Raw genomic sequence first — 24,491 nt, forward strand, 5'->3', positions numbered from 1 at the left:
AAGGGTGTCAAATAAATGGTAATGGTAAGGAGACTAGATTTTGGATGGCGGGCACACAATGGAGTATACAGATGTTGTATTATAAAGTCGTGTGCCTGAAATTTATATTAACGAATGTTACTACAAAAAAATTAATTTAAAATAAATTTTGAAAAATTAAAAAACTTTTATTTTTTTTAATATTTACTGACAAGCAATGTGCTAAGTACTTTATTTGCATTATTTTACTTAATCTGACAAATTTATAAGAGAGTGTAAAGTTGGTTCTGGCTCCTCAGAACTCTTTTTTGTCTTTGGTTTTATTGACATGTTCCTCATGAGTAAAGCAGCATAGTTTATTCTCAATATCTGGGCTATAACTAAACACAGCTGAATTCCCATCATCCTCTTTTCAGAAAGCTCCATCCCAAGGATTTTATTTCAGTTAGCACCATTACAATGAGAGTAGAAACTTCATTGTTTCCCACTCTATTTTCTTACTCAATGTTTTAAATAACACATAATTGGGACTACTGATGTCTTTGAAAAAACTCCATGTGATGCCTATATCAGATAAATACTTAGTAAGAATGGTTGGGAGAAGAATAAGGGAATAATTGATGGTTTTCATGCTGATGGAAAAGAACGTATATTTGCACTGTGTTGTAGAATTACAACTAATGGGTGCCATTTTAGGAAAGCATGCTTTTATTCTATCTATCAGAGAACTTTCTAACAACTAGAACAATCCCATAATGAAAACAGTCAACTCTATATCTCAGTCCTATACTTTTAAAGTAGCCAACATTCCAACCATGTAGAGCTACTGGCCTGTTAGAGCATCCAAGGCAAGTGTCTGCTTCAATCTAGTTCTTACCCAAATCCTGTCATTTACAAGCCCACTACTTCTGTATTGGAATTATATTTGCATCTTATTACTAAGCCTCCTGATTTTCAACTACCCCCTTTTAAACTCTAACTTGGCTCTGTCTCACCTGCACTCTCTGCTTCAGACAGCCTCCCAAAAGATGTCTGACCTGGTCGTTAGTCCATCAGATAACATTTAGCTGACCTGATCAAGCTTCTGCAGTGGTAGAGAGATTCCAGATGAGATTATATTAATATCAGATAGAATAGTACATAAAACATTCTGTACTGGATAAGTCCTTGGACTATTCGAATAATAAGATTCCTCAAAATTCTTAGGATTCCATGATCCCCCATGAGGCAGAAAGATTCAAGAGCACAGATTGTGCAGTCAGAGAGAACTGCGTTTGAGCTCATAATCTTCTACTATATTGTAAAATATAGTAAATAATAAGAAAAACTTCATAGGATTATTGAGAGAATTAAATGAGATAGCGTATGTAAGAGTTTGGTATGTAGTTAATATGCTTAATAAATGTTAACTGCTCAAAACAACGTTAATGTTAGACCAGCAGCAAGTATGACAGTATCAGTTGCAATCTCAAATCCATCATAAACAGAGAAAAGAAAAAGAATTAAATGAAGATCTACACCTGATCTATTTTGTTTTGTGGTTTTTGTCCAGGAACACAATCTATCATTTTGAGATGAAGCAGAGGTTTAGAAAATGGACCACCTAGGATTGAATTCCAGCTCTTCCACTTACTAGCTGTGTGGCCTTGAGCAAATCATTTAAAATTTCTGCACCTTCTGTATTCATCTGTAAAATGAAAGCAATAATAACACCTAGCCTGTATGACTGTTATGAGGATTAAATGACTTAATATATTTAAAATGCTTAGATAACTGCCTAGAATAAGTGCTATATAAGTGTTAAATATTATTAAAATGTGTTAGCACTTACATCACTCAGGGTTCTCCAGAGAAACAGAACCAAGAGAGGAGAGAGACAGAGACAAAGAGAGATTGGTTTTAAGGAACAAACTCTTGTAATTATAGAGACCAGCAAATCTGAAACCTGTAGGGTAGATCAGTAGTCTGGAAACTCAGGCAGAAGTTGGTATTGCAGTCTTGAGGCAAAATTTCTTCTCTAGAAAGCATCAGCTATTGTTCTTAAGGCCTTTAACTAATTGTCTGAGGCCCACCTACATTATCAAATCTCCTTTACTTAAAGTCAACTGGTGGTAGAGGTTAACCACATGTGACAAAATACTTTCACAGCAACATCTACATAAGCATTTGATTAAATAACTGGGTACCACAAGCCAAGCTAAGTTGATATAAAACTTACCATCACAGTATCATAAAGAAACCTCATGAAGAATGTGTATTATACATTTCTTTAAGAAATTAGTTTAGCAAAATAAGCCAGACAGAAATAGTTGAAAATCACGTGATATCACTTATATGTGGGAATATAAACCTAAAAGCAACAAATGAACAGGACAAACAAACAGAGACTCACGGACATGGACAATAGACTAGTGGTTACTGCGGGGGGGCGGGGCGGGAGAATGGAAGGAGGTAGACAGGAGAAAAAAATTAAAATCATTTCTTCAACTAAAAAAATAAAATAAATTTTAAAAAATAGTTTAGTGAATGATTTGAGACATTAATGGTTTGGGGTTTACAACTCACTCTTGCAAGCTCTATACAAGAGAACTCCTTGGATTTTCCTGCTAGTATGATAGCAATCAGTATATTAATTGATTCATTTTTCAGCAGGTTATAGAGGATAACTACTATATATTTCAAAGTAAAACAACTTTCTCTCCTTAAATAAGTAACAAAGAGTTATTCATATGTTAAGGAAAGATCTCATTTACTTTCAATTGCAGCTTCATACATAAAAATAAGTCAAATTTATGAAAGTAATAATGAAATTATAACAGAATATGTAAAAATTTAAGAAAATGTTTAACTAACAGTACATGAATATAAATTTTCTAGTCTCTAAAACACCCTAGAACTACTACCTAATTTTGTTCTTCCACAGTTGTTACAAGTTGAATAATCATGTCTGAAATTTTCTGAAACACACCCAAATTTCCTGAAACTCTGCCCTGTTTCTGTATGTTTATGTAGTTTGAAAATAATGGCCCTTTTACATAAAACATATATTTATAATCTATTTATTTATCCAGTGAACATTTACTGATGGGGGACTATATGCAAGAATCTGGACTAGTGGCAAAGGGATGTAAACCATATATACAGGCACAGTTCTTGACTCCATAATATTGTAGAGAAGTTATAACCTGCTCACAAAATAACTATAATACAATGTGGAAAATGCTAAGTTCCCTAAGGGAAAAAATTGCTAAGCTGACTCAAAGTAAAAAGAGTGGTGTATTTTTTGTTAAGAATAGCAAGTCTTTAAGGTTTCCATATAAAGCTTTCCATGGACAGGGTCTCTAAGGCAGGTAGACTTCCTGCAGACAGCATTACATCAAGCTTATAGCATATGGATACTTTGAAACATTTTTCACTACTATATTTTATCATCGAGTTATCGATAGCTCCACCTCATGAACAAATTTCACTCCCTCACCATAATATTTTCAAAGTTGGGTTGGTTGATCTTCATATAAGGTAAGTTACTTTTTCTATGAGGGAAAAACTTTAGGGAGTGTGAAACCTCTATTTTTTTTGCCAGGATGCAAAATTTGCCTATTAAATAAAGAATGGGATTATAAAATACATAATTGCAAAAATGGCAGAAAATGAATTTTTAAAAGAGAACAAGTTATTAAAATGGGTAACCAATCAATCCAAATCAGTCTGTAGCAGGAAAGATGATAGTCCCTGCAACCTAACCATTCTCTCCAGGACTGATAATGACCCAGGAACATCTCTGACTCTAATAGTAATCTGCTAATAAAGTTCAATGTGCAGGGAAGAATGTGGAACTACATAATATCATTTTAGCCCATAACGGTCCCATAATCTGCCACATAATAAGTACTTTAAAAGATAAAGTGAGTTGTGGACCACCATGACTCATTTCTGTGCTTTTTAACAACTTCCTCCAGAATATTACCTAGAACCAGGGACTTTTTCTCTGGGTCAGCCAGGAGATTTGAAGACATGCTTCTAAGTACACTACATATATACTGAGCAAAACAGCATATTTTTTCTCTGAAATCAAGGAAAATATAATGAATCATCCACTCGATAAACATTTATTGAATATTTGCTGCCTAACAAGCTCTAAAACACGTTATAGATGGATCGATAAACATAATACTCAAAATCAGGATGCTCACAGTCTAACAGCTGAAACACTTGAGCCACTAATTCCAATACAATATGACGAACACTCTGACAGAGGCCTGGAGCAGCATGTGAGAGAAGAATTTATGCTACAGAAGAGAAGAATTTGTTCCTCTCGAGATCATTAGAAGATTGGTGATAGACAAATGGGTCTTTTTAAGATTAAGTAAAAAATTTCCAGATAAAAACATAGAGAAGAATATTCCAGACAGAATAAATTACAAGAACAAGGCTTAAGTAAGGCTTAAGCTTAGGCCAGACTTTAAAGGCTATGCTAAGGTAAATGTTATGCTAAGGAAATGGAACAATAGTCAATACACAATGAGGATCAACAGGTAGTTTTTAAACTGTTGGATTGTGGAGACTGAGTTAAAGAGGAAAGACCAGATTATGAAGATCAGAAGCATGTTTCCAAATCTCTTAGTAAGGTACAGTGAAAGCCTAAATTAGATCAGTGGCATTATGAATAGAATGCTCAAACTTAGAGAAATTTCAAAGTGATTAATATTAGTAGAATTTTACAGTTAAATATCTTTGTAGCATCTCAATAATACATCCTCTGAGGTCCAGTATTTCTAGTATTAATGTGATCCAATTTCATTACATTTGCATGTTAGTAGGCAAAAAATCTGAAGCACTCTCATCACTTTGGATCATATTATTAGAACGTTAGCTAGAGTATTCCAAAGGAAAATATTACTGTAAATTATTCATACATAAATGCTGCGCTAACATTCAGCTTTAGCCAAGTAACCACCAGCTCCGTAAGTTACCCACAAGCCTCCTTACGTAATTAATTTTGCAGTCAGGTTTTTCCTTTCTTTTACAAGTTAGTTTGAGTGCTTTTTCTAAATTTAACATAATTTTCTTCTTTATAAATCAAGTTACTATCCATAAGAAATGATACTTGTAAAGAAAAATCCACTTTTCAGTATCCTCAGAGAAGAATAATGCATAGTTCTGCAGGTATCCAGTTGAATATTTCCTAAGGTGACAGCTACCTAATTGGTCTCCCTGCCATCAGTTTCTCCTTTCTATGATCTATAATTCATGTTGCTGGCAGCTTAATCTTCCTTGGCATAGCTCATGATGCCAATTCCTTGTACAAAAACTTTCTATGGCTCACAACTACCTAAGGAAGAGAATCTGAACTCTATAATACTGTAATCAAAGCTCTGTCAGACAGCTAGAATCACCTAATCAGTCTTATCACTCTTGGCTCCCCTTGCTACTAAACCTGACTACTCACTAGTCATAAAGCCTTTCCCACCTTTTCCTGTGAAAGAGCATGGGATGGTCAGGCATATGTTTATTAATTCCCATGACACCACATTTTACTGTGACTTTGATTAAGTTACTAAACCTTCCTGAGGCTTAGTTTCATCTTCTGTAAATTAGAAATAATAATATCTACAACCTCAAATTCTATTTAAAACGAGGTGAGCAATCAATAAATAAAATACTTACCTTGCCGGATTGCTACAGAGATGAGAAGATAATATATTAAAAGTGCCTAGCCCAGACTTCATTTATAGGTAACAGGTTTTATTACTCTTCTGAGCTTTTGCTCATGCAATTTCCCTCTACCTAGCATACTTGTCTCTTCAACCTAAGTCTTAATCATCACACAAAAATCAGCGCTAAAACCACCTAGCCATGAAACCATCTCCAATATCCTAGTGAAAATTAGCTTTTTTCTCCTTTGGTGTAATGGGAAAGTTCTTGGCTTGAAAGCAGATTCCTAACTATATTGCTTTCTAACAATATGATCCTGGACAAGTTGCTTATCCAAAGCTTCCTCATTTCTAATATGGATAGTGACATCAACTCTATTTGACTCACTAAACTATTATGAGAATCAACTAAATAAGCCATATTTTTTAAATTACAAAATGGTCTATACATATGAAACTCTGTTACTCCTACTAAAGTATTAAGATCAAAAAAAAAAGAGTCTTGGTCTTTCTCAGTTTTGTAACTGATAAAAAGAAAGATATCGAGTCCGAGAGAAAGAAAATAACTAGTATCCAGGTCAGAAACTAGATTGTAAGAAAGAAGAAATCAAGTGAAAGAGACAGGTCAAAGAGAGCTGGGTAGAACTGAGGCTATGAAAGAAGAATGTGTTTCTGAGGTTCACTTTTACATAACAACCAATGCGTGCAAAGGCTGGTGACAGCTTAAGGATGCTACACAAAGATGAATACACATAGCAGACATTCTCTAAGAGATGAGGGAAAGGAAGGGAAGAAAGGAGAAAGAAAAAAGGAAAGAAAGGGAGAAAAAGGAAGAGAAACAGAAGGCAAGACAGTTGATCATTCCTGATAAAGGCTGATTTCTGTGCCCCTTGCCAGGCTGGTATAACACATACATAATAACTAGTAGCTAAAGCTTATGTTTGAAACCACTCACTTCTTTCAGGTTCCCTTTCCTTGACTGCACCTCCTCTCTGGTCTACATCTCTCCCCCCAACTCCCATTTCTCACCATTTAGTTCCCTCTCACCATTAGCCAGGTCCCCCAGCCCAAGTAATTACTTTTCTACCCACCTCTCTCAAACAAACAAATTAACAAACAAACAAAAACAAAAGCAAAAAAATCCACTGCTGTTATTTAAAGGTCTATTTGTAGCTCATTCAAGAACCTGCTGACAGCAATTGTCCTACAGCAGGTATGTACATTTTAACAAGGGCTACCAATACTCTGATTCACTTCTTCAGCCCCACCAAAATAAACATGGAAAGAATTCCAAGTAACAGCAATGGGCATGAGAATATATTTGTGCACTGTATAGTAATGATGATGAGATAATCTTATACTCACACAATGCTTTGGCTTTGCAAAATGCTTTCTCAATTGTTATCTGATCTAATGTCCCAGGGAGAAATGATGAAATAGGAAAATAATATCCTATTTTGACCATACATTTTAATATAATGCAGTTTTATAGAATTTAGTTTTCAAAGCTTTCTTCTATACATCTTTTCGTTTGTTTCTCCTCAGCATGTAGTATTTTTCTTCATTTACTGATGAGAAAATTGAAACTCAGAGATGTAAAAGGACGTTCCACAAGATCATTATCAATATAGCTACTATTTATGGAGTATTATGGAGTATTTACTAGGTTCAGGAACTATATTAATCAATTTATATGCTTTGCATATTAATCACTCTTTACAACAATCTTATGAGGTAAATGTTACTATTATTTTATTACTTTACAGATAATAGAATTGAAGTTCAGAGAGCTTAAGTGATTTAGCCATGGCTACACTAACTAGCAAATGGCAAAACCAAAATTCAAACACAGAGCTCTCAGATGACTCTTGATTTTTGTTATGCCTAGCTTCTTTCTTCCTGGCCCAATGCTTCTTTCTGTTACCAAGTTAGAATTGCAGGTTTCAACTCAGCAACAAAAGCTTTGTGGGGGAAAAAAATAGATTATGTAAATTCTTTAAGCAAAAGTGGAGAAGATGCAATCTCCACTTCTTTCACAAAACAATAAAAAAATGATAACAGAAAACTCATCATAACTGGGAGGTACGAATTTGTGAATATGTTATTGGCAGATATGTGCCTCAATATAGAACAATGTAGAAGAGAGATAAATCACTTAAAGCTCATGAAAAAAACCTAAGAAACAAACAAACAAAACCACACAAACTTTAGATTATATGTTTCTGTTACAATATTTTAAAACAAAGAATTTCTTCATTATATTTCTAAAATAAAGGCTGGGTGAATAAATCTCATCTTGTTTCAAAATATCAACTCTGTACAAAATATTATGATTCTACTGTTGCCATCTTGTGATATCAGTAACATATTACAGGTTAAAGCACTATAAAGGGGCAACAAAGAAAATCTTTTTGATTTACATTCCAAAAACCTTATATAAATCAGAGTTTAAGTTAAGCAGTAAGGATTTTATCACATTATATGCTGAAAAGTGAAAAGAGATTTCTCCCTCAAGACATGTGACATGAAATTTCAAGAACTAGACGGTGAATCTTATATTTTAAAAAGATTCCCAGGCTGAGGGCAAACAGGTAAATGTCACTTTCTTTCAAGACAAGAAAAGGCCAGAACCTTGACCTTCAGGTCTTTTAAAAGACATACTATTAAAACTATGTCAAAGCTTTACTTTGGGGACTTATCTGTTTCTGTTTCAAGGGAGAAATCAATCATTAGGAGGCACACTACAGGGACTTCATAGGATCCAAAACAATAACTTCATTGTTCTTGCTATTCATTTCAATATATAGTAAACATTATATTGTGTTACTTTGTGTGTGTGTGTGTGTGTGTGTGCGTGTGCGTGTGCGTGTGTGTGTGTGTGTGTGTATGCTAAGTATGTTCCCACTATAGGACTTTCATACTGGCTAATCCCTCCATCTGATATGGTCTTCCCCCAGTTAATCTCACGGATAATTCTCTTACATCTGTCAAGTTTTTGCTCAAATATCACCTTGTCATTGTGGCCTACACTGACCCCTCAATTAAAATTGCTATCCCTTGTAACCTTTCAACCAGATTTATTTTTCCCATAGCAGTCATCATATATTATATACTTTATATACTTTATAATACACTTCCCTCTGCCTTAAGAGCCTTTGCCTAGAGTGAAGGAGAGATGAGAAAAAGTTTTTCTTCATTACCATGGAAGTGGTAATATGGAAAGTTCATGCTATCAAATAAAGTTCAGGAGACTAATCAATTAGGAAAAGATAAACCTTATTCTAAAAATCTTTGTAATGGATAATTCCTGATCTAGCCAGATTTTTCTTTCTTCTTTTAATCACAGAAAGATTCTAAATAAATCTGTGCTCTATAAGATATAACTCCTACTGGAAATGGAAGTAGACTGAACCAGGCATAATCATATTAGAAGGAGACTGCTAGAGAAATACCATCAAATGACCGGCTATGGAGTCAAACCAGGATTATCTTCTATGTGGAGATACATACTATCCTGGGAGTATTTTAAAGTAAGTTTCTCTTTCATTTTTTCTCTTTTAAACCCAACTTTAGAAGAGATAATATATGTATTAGGAAGAGCGAGAGGTGAAGCATTAGAGATTAATACATGTAAAACATTTACAAGAGTGGCATATAAGTAGCACTAAGTAGATGCTTACTATTATTATCTGTATTTCTAATCAATATTCAATGATAAGCAATCCTTTATATAAATTTACACTGGATAAAAAAAAAAAAAGCTAAAAAGAAATATGCCAAAATGGTCCCAGCAGTTACTTCAGGGTGAAGCATTATTACATGACTGAGCTTTGATCTTCCTACTCTCCCAATCTACCTTAATGCATTCCACAGTCCAGTCAAACAGAACTAGTTGTAATCTCCCATATACAGCTCATGCTTTATCATTTCTCTGACTTAACCCAGACTGTTCTCTCTGCCTAGAATATGCTTTCTGCCTATTTCTACACAGTATCCATCCTTCAAGGCATCCTTCAAGACAATAATAATAGCAGATAAGAATTACTGAGCACCTACTGTGTGCCAGACACTGTATTAATCACATTGCATAGATAATTTATTTAATGAGTTCAAAGCCCTTTGAGGTAGGCACTATTATTATCACTGCTTTATTGATTAGAGAACTATAGTTTAGAATGGTTTAATAACTTACTCAAAGTCATATCGCTTGTGAGAGGCAGGAGTGAGATATAAAACCCAGATGTGTTTGACTATGAAGTCAGTGCTTCTTCAGTCACCATGTCCATGGATTCATCCTTAAATGTCCAGATTCTCAACTGGAAAACAAGTTCCTTGAGGTTTGGGTCAACGAAAAAAAATGTTTTTTATTTTAATGTTTCCCTGTGAATGTATCTAGCACAGAGCCTAACAAAATACAATAGTTTAGATAACAAATATTTAAGCGAAAGAATTTAAAAACTCTGTATTTATTCTAAAAATGCCACTATCGCTCATGGGAAGATTCAGATGGCCCTTGCTAAGAGTATGTTACTCTTAAGAAAAAGTGCTATAAGCCAAAATAATATAAATAAACTTCTCAACAAATTATTGATAAAATGAGGAGACTATTCTAGGTGCTAGGGGAGACTATTCTAGGTGCTAGAGGAAAGGCAATAAACAGAAAGACAAAAATTCTAGTCTTCACGAAGCTTACATTGATTTCATTGAGAGGAAAAATGAACATTTAATTCTTGTGAGAATCCCATTTTAGAGAAAGAAACTGAGATATAGAGGGGTAAAGTAATTTCCCCTAAGTCACATGACCAGTTAGTGATGGAGCCTGGATTCACTCTCAAATGGTCTGACCAGAAAGTGCTTGCTCCTAACAAGTAAGTCTTAATGTCTCTCTGATAGATAATGATAAGTGTTATGAACAAAAACAATGCAAGGAATGGTAACAGGGAGTGCTGTGCAGATGAGAAGGGTATTTAAATATGCTGGGGTAGGAATCACTGAAAAGGTGACATTAAAGACTTGCAAAAGGTTACTCCCCCATCCCACACAGATATCTGTAGAAATAACCTTTCAGGCTAAAGACAAAGTGCCAAGAGTCAAAACTCTATGTGTTGGAGGAGCAGTGAGGTTGCTATGGAAGCTGGACAGGAGTGAGTGAGGAGTAGTAAGGTTTTGATCAGAAAGGTAACTGGGGCACACCGGGAGGACTCTATAGGCCATTAAAGGAACTTAGCTTTTATTTTGAGTAGGAAGATACTGGGAGGTTTTGACAAAAGGAATGACATGATATGCATTATGTTCCACCAGAAATGTTAAAGTTCTTAGCTCTCTGAAGGTTTCTAGGTTGCATGCACACTGTTTGAAAATAGGGCAGAAGAAAACCAATCACTTAAAATTATGTTAAATATGATATAGTATCATACTACATGCTATAAAATTTCAAACTCATTTTCCCATCATTTCTGACTTATTTTATAGCAAAAAAAAAAAAAGTATAGAAATATTACCATAGAGTCAAAAATATCAAAGAACTACTGAGTTGCACTGAGGGGGAAGACGTGCAGCATTTTTCAGGAGTATCTTGTAAAAAGAAACTTTTCATCAATTACAAACTTTCCATTATAAGATAAATAAATACTAGGGATATAATATACAACATGATTATAGCTAACACTATTGTATGATATACTTGAAAGTTGTTAAGAGAGTAAATCCTAAGAGTTCTCATCACAAGTAAAAAACATTTTTTTCTTTTACCTGTATGAGATAATGGATTTTAATTAAACTGATTGTGGTCATCATTTCACAATATATGTAAGTCAAGTCGTTCCACTAAACTTTAAGCTTACAGTGCTGTATGTTAATTACATCTCAATAAAACTGGGGATAAAATCTTTTGTTGAAACTTTGGCTTCAATTTATTTATTTTTTCCTGTTTTTTAGAGCTTGATTAAGGGATTTCTGTCTGCTAATCTCTTTTCCTCACGACAAATTTTTCTGTAGCAAGTCATACATTAAAATTCAAACTTCAGTGTCGAAGGTGTAAAAAATAAAAAATAAGGGATTGTAAGCTGACATGGTCTTTGCAATCTGTGAGGTCAACCAAGGGTTGCCTTGCCAAAAAGAAAAAAGAAAAAAAAAAAATTCAAACTCCAGGATATCTGCTACTATCAAAGAAGCAAATCTTTCAGCATTTGCTGCTGAAGGATAGAGTGACTTATTAACAAACCGTTTTCCTTGCAGGTCCTTTGCACCCTAATCATCCTACATTTGAGTTACTGTATTAGAGATCTCCAGAGCTTGCAGGGGGCATAAGAACAGAAAACACAGACGCGATATTCTTATTTTAAAAAGGTATAGTCCAGGTATAAGACTGGAAAGACTTACAAAATATGCAAGTCAACTGGAACATGTTTCTCCACAATTACATATATACTCTCCATCTTTCTCTGACCAAAAATCTCATATTAAAGGGTAAGAGAAAAAGAGTAAAAGGAGAAAAAAAAAGGAAACTTTGATGAGAATAACTTCAATGTGCATCCTTCTCCCAACCCTAAGCCTTTAAAGAACTTCCTAGGTATCAGTAGGGCATAAGAGAACAAAGCAGAAACAATGGTAAAGGAATATCCAGGTAGAAGATTCTGAGCAGCTTTACAAGATCCTGTTGCACCCCAAGAAGAGTAGGAAGCAAACAAATGCTCATTTTCCTCCTAGTTCTTACCAATGTGACCATGAGATATATAGATAGAAATTTTTTTAAAAGCAAAGAAGATTTGTGGTTAGAATGAGGAAAACAGATGGTAGAGTGAAACTTATAGCTAGAGACCAAGTAGAAACACATGCATTTCAGTTGCAAATGCCAACATAAAGGAGGGATGGCTCCTAAAGATTAGAAAGGAAATATCCCAGTATAAATTATCTCATAGTGGATGCTGACCAATGACCATGATGCTTCCCTAAACATCTATCTCCTTGACCAACATCATTCAATCCACCAATAGTCATTGAGACACAACACAATGAAGTACAATATTACACAATGTCTTTGCTCTCAGTGAGATGCTGTAGCAGAATATATGCACCATGGAATTATTCCCTCTGAGGAAAAAAAAATGCTCTAGGGAAAGTGAGGAAGTGATTAAGTGTAAAACAAAAAATATTTTGAGAAAACCCAGAATTGACTAAGACTACGTTTTCTGCCTCTCAGCAAATTAAAGGCTTAATACTATGATTAGGTTGATTACAAAACAATAGATTACAAAAAAAGAAAGTTAAAACGTCTATGCACTATTACATTATAGGTTTTAAGATTTCTCTGTGCCAGGCACTGTGATAGATACTAAGTGTACAATTGTGCCCTTCCTTGTGGAGCCTTCTATTGGGGTTGGCAGGTACTTCTTTGGCATTAAAATATCACTGACATCTTGCAACCAGAAACTGACTGATGCTTACCCATCTTTAAAATAACCAATCCAATAGTTATTTGCTCTGAAATTTTCCTGTATATTCTACCAGGTTTTTTCTTTACAATGTTAAAATACTACAAAAGATTGCACACACACACACACACACACACACACACACATATACATACACACATATGAAAGAGAGAGAGAGAAACACTAAGTTAAATCCTGAACCCATAAAGTCATTTCAACCACTGATCTTGACTTTTGCCTCATATGAGTAAACTGCAGAGCTGTCAGAGGATACTTCCTTTTGCATTTTCCTGCATTATCAAAAATTTGTAAAGGCTGTGGATGTCTTAAGAAAACATTTTTTAAAAATAAATGCACTAGCACATATAAAACCCACTAGAAAATAATAGCCCAGTGGTGCATCCATTGCCTTAAGTGTTTTTGAAACTTCTGTTTCTAGTGCTAATGTACCTGTCATCTAAGAATATCATTCTTCCCAGACAAGAAAAAGCTAAAGAAGTTCATTACCACCAAATCAGTATTACAAAAAAATGTTAAAGGGACCTCTTTAAAAAGAAAAGATCAAAAATATGAATAAAATGTCAGTAACTACATATCTATCATCAATTTCTTTAAATGTAAATGAATTAAATGCTCCAGTTAAAAGACATAAGGTAACTGAATGAATAAGAAAGAAGACGCTCACATATGCTACCTACAAGAGACTCACTTCAGTTTGAAACACGTACAGACTGAAAGTAAGGGTGGAAAAAGATATTTCATAAAAATGGAAACAAAAGAAAAAGCTGGGGTAGCAATACTTACACCAGACAAAATAGACTTTAAAACAAAGGCTATAATAAGAGACATAGAAAGATCCAGTAATTCCACTTCTGGGTATTTATCCAAAGAAACCCAAAAGATTAATTCGAAAAGACACATGCATCCATATGATCATTGCAGAATTATTTTCAATAGCCAAGATATGGAAGCAACCTAAATGCTCATCAACAGATGAATAGATAAAGAAAACGTAGTACATATATACAATGGAATATTACTCAGCCATAAAAAAGAATGAAATCTTGCCATCTGCAACAACATGGATGGACCTAGAGGGTATTATGCTATGTGAAATAAGTCAGACAGAGAAAGACAAATAGCATATGATTTCATTTGCATATGGAATCTAAAATTATAACAATAATAAATAAACAAACAAAACAAAAAAACTCATAGATACAGAGAACATTTTGATGGTCGCCTTATAGGAAGGGGGTTGGGGATGGGTGAAGTGGGTGAAAGAATTAAGAGGTACAAACTGGTAGTTACAAAATAGTCATGTGGATGTAAAGTACAGCATGGGGAATATAGTCAGTAGAATTTTAATAACTATGTATGGTGTCAGATAAGCACTAAATTTATTGGGGGGATCACTTCGTAAGTTAAATAAATGTCTAATCACTATGTTGTATACATAAAACCAATATAATATTGTATCTCTACTGTAATTGAAAAATAAACAATTATTTAAAAGAAAAAACTTGAAAAAATAAATAAACAAAGCTGTTGTGACTAATAAAAAAATACATCCTTTTTATTGCTTCAGAGGATATTATCCATGTCTTCCTTTGCCAGTTTACCCACTGCTTTAAATAAACCCAGCTTATTCAAAGGAGGTGACACAAGGTGACAATAAAAAAACATAACAAGCATTGACACTACATTGGCGGAATTTTTGTTCAGGCTGTTGGTGTCCTTTATTCTAAGCTTTTCTGGTCATGAACTTTATTTGAGCTCCATTTCTCAATTACTGTTCTTCACATAGACCATTTCAGCAAAAACTTAATTTAGACTCACTTTTCAAATTTAGACCTTGGAAAGCCAATTCCCACAGAACAAGATCCTCAGTTGTTCTAACCAAGTACACTGAGACCACAAATAAAAGATACCCTTCCCCTCTGCCCATCTTCATTTTCAATGACAAAGACCAGCCAGACCTGTCTCTTGGCCTCATATAGCCCATTAAGGAAGAACAATCAGACTCACCTGAGAAGCACACTGGTTGGAGTGTGCATTCATGATCTGATGTTTTGGATATAACTGGCCAATATTCAAATTACCATAGGCTGAGGACTTCCAGAACAAGAGATTTTAAGACACATAGAATAGAGTTTTTAAAAACCTAAAACTGCATGTGGGAAAACCCACATTACATTAACTTATTTTGCCCATCCTGATTTTGACATTGAAAAATAAATGTCTAAAACCCTTGTGGATTTTTTTTCATCATTCATCCTTATATTGCTGGCATCTGTTCATAAACCAATTAAAAGTCCTGGCAAAAAGAAAGAAGAGCAGCAACACCTACTGCTGGGATGGATATGAGATAAAACTGCACCGACATGTGTTGTCAATGGAAATGCAAAAGATGAAATCAGTCTGACAACACTTATTCAAATTAAAATTATACATACCCTTGGAGCCAATAATGTCACCCCTGAGAACCTACTCTATAGAATAAAAGCAAATGCAAATCAGGATGTACATGTAATCACCAGATTGCAGCATTAATCATAATGGCAGAAAACTGTAAACAATAAATTCCTATCAAGAGAGAAATGATTGAATAAATTATGATATAGTCACATTATGAAATTATACATTTATCAGAAGAACAAATCAAAGCTATACTAAATATATATCATGAACATTTTTTGAGAAACAATTACTTTCCAAATTTCAATGTGCATATGAATGTGTACATGCACCAGTATGGAGATGGGTTACCTTGAATGTGGGGAGGGTAGAGCTAATGCAGCATAGGCAGGAAGTGGGAAAAAGGAGAGACATGCAAAAATGGAAAAGCTAAAAAAAGAGAACTGCATTTAGAATTAAAACTATATATTCAATCATTTACATAAAATTAGGTATATGTGTGGGACTATGCATCTAGAAATTGACTTAAATTGATTTTTGAAAATTCATAAGGAACAAATATCAAAGCAATAAGAGCCTAGAAAAATTTATAGAATAGCTAGCTAATCCTAGAATGGAGAAGAACAAAGCAAAGAAAAAAGAATAAAAAAGATAATAGATTTTTATCACATAAAAATTTTAAATATTTTGAATGTCAAAAATCACTATTACATAACAAAATTAATACTAATCAACAAATTAGAAATAATGCAACAATTATGACAACAGGATGGCATATTTCATCAATAAAATGCTCTTATAAAACATTAAGAATTCTAGCACTACTTAGAAAAATGGACAAAGAGCTTAAATCACAAAAAAAATGCAACCAATAATCATAAGAAAAAATAGTTCAGTCTCAATAATGAATAAATTTTTACGATCTAAAGCATTAAGTAACAAACATTATTAACTGAAAAAATATTTTAAATAATTAATGTTACTAAAGGTATATGTAGATATGCCTTTTCAGACACCGCTGGAAGCACCTTTTCGCAAAGCACTTTCACAATTTGTATCAAGAGGCTTAAAAAATGTCAATATCCTTGGACTCGGTAGTTTTGTTTATAGAACCAACTGAAACAAAATAATCAGAAAAGACATAATGGTTTATATTCACGGATGTCCATACAGCATGATTCATAGCAGAAAACTGGAAACAGCCTAAATACTAAATGGAGAACTACGTAAGTAAATTTTAAATGATGGAATATTATAGTGCCATTAAGATATTCTCATGAATACTTAATGACACAATATGGGTAAATACTATTAGTGTAGCATTAAATTTAAAAGTCATAAAAACACCCTATATGCTATTGTCCCAATTTTATGTACATATATTTGTAAAGGAAAAATAACACCAAAAAAAAAAAAGTCAAAATAATTAGTCCTACGTATTGAAATTAAGATTTTTAAAACTTTTAAGTATTTCATAAATTTCACATTATTGTCATTGTTAACTTTATCTTCAAATAACTAAGGTGATCATTAGATTCAATCTTACCCAGTTTCCAAATCAATTCTAAGCAAGACAGAAAGTATATCATAGGTCTCAATTTTAACAATCCAAAAATTCAGCAAAGTGCCATTGATTAGTTATGGGATTCCATGTAGCTTCCAAATCAACTATAAAACCCCAATCGTGACAGATTGATTGGGGTGGGGGTGTGTGTGTGTGTGTGTGTGTACTACAACCTGCCTTCAAAGTATCAACGGCCAGTTAAAAATATCAATGACTTGCCCCTGCTTCCGTATTAACTCTCAGCTATGAACCTGAGACATGTTTTAACTTGCCTTACTCTTTGGTAACCATTAGTTCCCACAGTAATCTCCAAACTTTTTGATCGCATAATCCTATCTTTTAAAAACCACAACTCTAACTCTATATTTACTTTTAAATGTATGTGTATTACTGTTAATATAGTATATGTTATAAATTAGCCAAACATAAATTGTAAAGAACATAATAAAAGAAATCTAATAGGGGAGTTCGATTATTTTGTTCCTATACCCCAATGGATCATTTTACTCATGCCCCAGGATATAAGGCCCTGTTATGGGGAGCAAAGCCTTTGATCACATTCTCCAATCCCACTATCCACCTGTTTTCTCTCATTGCATCTGGAATCATGTTCTGAATTTCCAGAATGCCTTCAATTTGAGTCAACTCAAATATGTGACAATATTCATAACAGAATTCACTTGTAAAATCTGAAGAATCGTGTCTTTCCCATGCTGTTTTTTATTTTTTGTAAAAATCTGTATTTTTATATGTAAATATTATATACAGTGACAAAAAGTCCTGAATGAAATTAAATAATAGCAGGCTAGAGGGTGAGAACAAGAGACAAAAAAAGTTAATCAGTTAACAGTCATAGGCCAAAACCAATAAAAGACTGCTCACATTCCTAAATGTATGTTGAAACTGTGAATCGATTTCCAGGCAGCTATCTAGAAAGAAAAGTGGACCACCAGAGGCCACCACATTTTGCTTATGCATGAACATTCCAGACTGTTGCCCCATAAGCAATCCAGAAGCATCAAACATTTCTTCCTTATGATCTATTCACCTATCTCAGAACTTACACCTTTTCATATTTTCCCATCCACCCACCACCCTAATCTATAGCCAACATAAATCCTTTCAAAACAACTTACATCTTTCATCCTCAAACTCATTATATAAATGAGCTCCATCAATCTCAGGATGGTGGACATGTTTGTCTTCACCATGTAGGCCTGCTGCTGATGGTTTAGACTGCACGTCCCCAGACCTGGTCCTTTTACTTAATAGCCTATGGCTCAATAAACCCTTGCTTTCAGGACAACTTAAACAGTATGGTATAACCACATTTCTATTATTATTGTTGCCATTTGCTGATAATGATTACTACTACAACTTCTTCTTGACTGGCATAAGTAAGTTATAATATTATTTAGTTCTTTCAGATGTTTCAATAATATACCTCTGCAGACTTTTGAAGGTTATCATGGCATGGAGCAAGAAGGGATGTCTTCTCCCATTTCTGTGCAACTTGATTGGCTTCTTCTATCTTCTGCTCACAACTTTTTTGAGAATTTAGCAATGTCACCTCATAAAATTCTTGAATATCTGTGAAGAAAATGCAAGGGACGAATCAAAATGTCATGTTCCACCTCATAAATAGCTTCTGTATGCATGTGTATATGGAAGATTTTGCTGATTAGAAGAATTGCATAAATATGTGCCTCCCCAAAAAATGACAAAAATAAAGTAAATTCTGAAAATTGTATTTTTGCCTGCATGAGCATTCTTATCCCAGCCTTATTCATAACTGCACAAACTGGGAGCAACCAAGATGCCCTTCAATTGTTGACTGGATGAACAAATTGTAGTAAATCCCTATAATGAAATACTACTCAGCAATAAGAAGGAATGAGCTATCAAGCCATGAGAAAACATAGATGAATCTTAAATGCACATTGCCAAGTTAAAAGGCTACATTTTTCATTATATGATTCAATTTATGTAATATTTCAGAAAAAGCAAAACTAAGTACAATAATCAGTGACTGCTAGAGGTTCTGGGTTAGGAGAAGAGGATGAAATAAGTAAAGTACAAGGTGATGAAAATATTCTGTAATGATACTATAATGGTGGAAACCTAACATGAAGCATTTGTCAAAACCCACTGAACTTTACAGTACAAAGAGTAAACCTCAATGTATGCACTTTTTTAAAATTCGTTTAGGATTTCAGGGAATTTCAAGATGAAATGCAGATTGTGACAAAAGAATCTAACCATATTACAAATGTAGGATGCTTTCGTATAGTTTTTTGGCTTTGGTTTTACAGTCTCTATTCATTTTCAGGTCATCACCTTTTTCTCCTACTGCCATTGTGAGGTTATTACACACCTGTAATACAATAAGGAAACAGTGCGGGATACACTGGAACTCCCTGTACCATTTTTGTAACTTTTCCATAAGCATTAAAACTACTCCTAAACAAATAGATTACTTTTTGAATTGCCTTTTTAAAATACTTTTTGAATTGCCTTTTTTAAAGACATTACATAATCACTGTCAGAAACCTGTCCAAATGACCCCAGAAATGAATGCTTTCATAAATTCACCTTTCAGTTCAGGATGTAAATGGCATTAAAAATTACCCCACGAGGTTAAATTTTATACACTTTTAATATATGAAGTGTGTTTTTGAGGACATCTGCTTCTGACAATATAACTAAGTACTCTGCAGATTAACTTGGATAGGATGCATGCTTTGAAGCATTACTGATGTTGCAACAAATAGGGTAGGTCTCCAAAAAAAATCTTTTACACACACACACACACACACACACACACACACAGAGTTGAGATCAGAGTAGGTAGGATAATGGAGTAACAGTAGTGAATAGATAAAAGGAATGGGATTGTTCTGAGGGCAGATACCAATGGCAGAACTGCTAGCAGTATACTGGAACTTAGTAAGTAGAAGTAAGGAAACGAGCCCTTGAACTTCCTCATTAAGCCAAGATCTTCAAGAGATGCTGAAGAAATTCTGTGTCAGTGGCTCCCCACCGGCCACTGACAGCAGTAAATAAAATATATTTTTAAAAGAAATCTTCAGGTTTTCGCAGATTACGGTCAAGAAATGGGCTCACAATCAAAGAACACAAACCAACAAAAAAGGCATGCCAGTATGGATGAAATTTAGCAAGAATGACAGTAACAGGTTTAGAAGGCAAGCGATTGTTGATTTTTTCATTTTCTGATATAGGATATAGAAGATCTATGTAAAGTATTAAAGAAAGATGATCACAATCATGAAGATTAGCAAATAACAAGGATCTTGAAAGAATGAACAGGAAGAGTGAGGGGAATAAATATGACTTCTAAAAACTAAAAATAAAATTCTTTACTGATAGATTAATGGGTAGCTAGAGGGACTGATATGACATATTAATACAATAAATGCAAATGATGGAATCTATGTAGTAGGTACACAGGTACTTACTGTAATGTTTTTGTAACTTTGCTATGTTTGAACTTTCATAATAAGATGTTGGAAAAATATATAATTATTTAAAGTTAAAAACGATGTATGGGTTAAATAGCAGATTAGACAAAGCAGAACTGGAAAATATAACTCAAGAAATTACCCAGTATGTAATACAAGAGAAAATAAAATGGAAAATAAGAAAGCAATATCAAGATATATAGAGTGTAGATGAGAAGGTCCAATATTTTCTACTAGCTATCTTCAGAAGAAAATAAAATAAATAACAACTGATAAAGCAATAATAGATACATTTTTAGAACTTATGAAAATATGAATTCACAGATCCTGAAAGTAACAGCTTTTAGTAAAGAGAACAGATAAAACCTATATCTAGAACTAGACATAGAATGAAATTTCAGAATACCAAAGTCAAAGCAAAGATCTTAAAAGCAGAGAAAAAATAATCAGATTTCTTAATAATAATAATGGAAGCCAGACAACAGTAGACTGATAACTTCAAAATTTTGAGAGAAAATAACTGTTTGCAAAGGCTTGTTTCTTTGCAAATCATATATCTGATTTAAAAAAAAAATGTTTCTAAAATATATAAAGAACTCTCAAAACACAGTAAGAAACCAAATAATTCAATAGAAAAAAATGGGTAAAAGATTTGAACAAGCTTTCACCAAAGAAAGTAATAGATGGCAAATATGCACATGAAAAAATATTCAACATCAGTACTCATTAAGGAAATGCAAAATTAAAATCACAATGAGATACCACTACATATTTATTAGAATGGCTAAAATTAAAAAGACTGATCATACCAAGCATTGACAGAAAAATGAAGGAACTGGAATTCTCATATACTGACGATGAGAATAGAAAATGGTACAACCGCTTTGAAAAACAGTCTAGCAGTTTCTTGAAAGTTAAACATATAGCTACTATATGAACAAGCAATTCTTATTTAAGGCATTTATCTCAGAGCAAAAGAAATATGTATGTTCAGAAGAAAAGTCAAATCCAGAACAACTCAAATGTTAATCAATAGATGAATGAATAATCAAATATAGTATATACATATAATGGAATACTATTTAGCAATAAAAAGGAACAAATTATTGATACACAAAACATGGATAAATTTCAAAACAGTTAAGTCAAATAAAACAGACAAAAATGAGTGCTTCTTGTATAATACCAGTTATAGAAAATTCTAGAAAATGCAAACTAATCTATAGTGACAGAAAACAATTCACTGGTTGCCTAAGAACGAATAGGAAGGAGGGTTAGCAGGAAGGGGTGAGTGGGAGGGATTACAAAGTTCAAGAAGAGATGTTAAGGAGTGATGGATATGCTCACTATCTTAATTGTGCTAAAAATTTCACTATTGTATACATATGTCAAGACATATTAAATCATGTACTTTTTATATGTACAATTTATTAGGTATCAATTATACCTCAAGATAGAAAGTAAAAAAATATGCAAATTGAGATATTTTCATAACATATTTGCAAAGGTACAATATCCAGATATGCAAAGACCAACAAATGAAAAAGTAAAAATGTACAAAGCAAAAGAAAAAATAAACATAAAGTATCAACAGGCATTTACATTAAAGAAAACATATCACTGATAAGCCCTGAGAAAATGTTCTCGGCCACATTAGTGCTGATAAATACAAACCACATTAGTGCTGATAAATACAAACTAAGATCATAATCAAATACCATATACACCAATAATATTGGCAAAAATAATGATATCTGACAATTAAAGGGCTAAGAAAAAAAGATATGGATTAATGGTAACTTTTATTTATTCCCAAAGAGTGTGAATTGCTATAACTACCTAGAAAACAATCTTGTACTATCTTGTAAAACTGAACATTTGTTCCTCCTATAATCCAGCATTTCTACTATTCGGTATACATCCTAGATAAACTCTTGCACATAATATGCCAGGAAAGAAACCAAAATGTTCATAGCAGCACAGATCCTAACAGCAAAAAATTAAAAACAATCCAATGTCCATCAAAAGGGAATGAATAAATGTGTTATGTCCTCAAAATAGAATTTATATAGCAGTGAAAATGAATGAATTATAGTATCATAAAATGACATGGATAAATCTTAAAACATAATGTTGAAAGGAAGATGCAAGTCTCAGTATAAAAATATTTTTGTAAAGCTCAACATGTAAAACTAAACTATACATTACGCACCCATACATACATATGCAAAAAAACATATAGACCAAAGCAAAGAAGCACATGAAAAGATATTATTACAATTACTTCAGTGGAAGGGATGAGCCAAAAAATGCAATAAGGGAGGAATACATAGGTAGATGCAAATTAATGGTAAAGGTCTAGTTATAGATTTGGGTGATAATTTCAGAAACGTTTATTATGCTACTTATATTACATATAAATTACATGCATTCTTTTATGTAAGAATTACTTTTCTTACATAAATTTTTTTATAAAAATTACTTTTTAAAAATAATTAAACATTTTAAGTGCTTAATAAATATTAAATTTTATATTAAAAAGTTATATTCAAATTTTATGCACAGCTACAACTTTATTCTGCCACTAGTACTAAAGTAGCTGTGAAGCCATGTTTGGAAAATGTTTGACGAGAAGGTAAAAGCCATACAGATATAAATCCTTCCTAGACTTTTTAAAAGTAAGGGTTGGTGGGATATTAATTGTGTTAATACAAGCCAGAGGAATAAGGAATAAAAAAATAAAACAAAAAAATAAAATATATTATATTGTCCAGTCTCAAGTAGTCATTAAAAATAAAAAAAATAATGACATAAGTAAAAAAAAAAAAATTTGCAGATATTTAAATTCCAAGATTCCTTTTCTTTGCATAAATTTTAAGGATATAAACACTGTTTCATAAGCAGCAATTGCAACTTTGCAAATTTTGAAATATTAAGTATATAAATTATCCAGAGATAGAAGCATATTTATTGTATTCATTTTAAGAATTCATACCAAGTTATACTTTGAACATAATGAATAGCAGTGACTTGATCACATCTAGAAAAACTCTATGGATGGTATTTTAATATTAAATTTGAAAATCTTCATTAACTTATAATCCCCAAACCTGATGAAGTACTCAAAAGTCTACTTAACTCCTTCATCTATTGATTCTCCCTGCCTAAAAAACTACTAGAGAAGAAGAAGGTAACCTTAATTAAGTCAAAGATTGCTTAAATTTGAAGATGTCTACAACCAATGTCAAATTTTACTTCTGGTTAGTCAGCATTAATTTTTAATGCCTGACATATATCTGTCCATCACTTCCCAAGCACCTTTTTGGCACCCTCTCATATCCCTAGCACCAAAAACACTACCACTTTCTGTCCATTTCCGAGTTCAGGCCCTCACCATCTCTTGAGTACACTCTTCGCTAGGCCCAGATGTCCTTTACCACACATAGAAATCCTAATTTTTTTCAATACCCAGTCTCAGTACTATGCCTTTGTAAAAAGAATATTTGAAATCAACAATCTAAATATAAAATGTCATCAGCACAGAAATTATTCATTTCGAGTTCAACCGAGTAGAACATGTGTAAGTAAGAACACCTAAGCAGCTACCATTAAAAAGAAAAAATGCTTGTGTAGGGTTTTATGAGATGGGATGGGGAATAAGCAATGCTGTTTCTTTCCTCCCATTCCCATAGTAATACTCAGATCTATTTAATAGTTATTTCTCATTTTACTTTATATTAGATGTAGTTGTTCACCCACCTCACCTCAATTCAACATTTCAAAAAGTATTTTTTAAGTGCCACTCAAGGCCCCTAAGAATGAAGACAATGTCCTAGCTATCCACATATTCTCTGTTATCTAGAATCACCTTTTATGTTTAGCAAGCACACAATGAATGCTTGCTAATTTTAGTTTATTTGCAGTCCCTCTCCATTTAATGTTCAAATAGAAGAAAAATCACTGA

General features: G+C 33.2%; 1 protein-coding gene across 1 annotated transcript in view; it reads right to left on the reverse strand.

Moving 5' to 3' along the window:
- DLG2 (discs large MAGUK scaffold protein 2) overlaps positions 1-24,491 on the reverse strand; it is a 1,459,931-nt gene that overhangs the window by 1,217,087 nt on the left and 218,353 nt on the right. Inside the window, exon 3 of the mRNA XM_023532491.1 lies at positions 18,493-18,638. Coding sequence (XP_023388259.1) covers positions 18,493-18,638 — 146 coding nt within the window. The remainder of the gene's footprint in view (positions 1-18,492; positions 18,639-24,491) is intronic.

Source organism: Pteropus vampyrus, unplaced genomic scaffold (genome assembly GCF_000151845.1).
Source record: "Pteropus vampyrus isolate Shadow unplaced genomic scaffold, Pvam_2.0 Scaffold84, whole genome shotgun sequence".
NCBI lineage: Eukaryota > Metazoa > Chordata > Mammalia > Chiroptera > Pteropodidae > Pteropus > Pteropus vampyrus.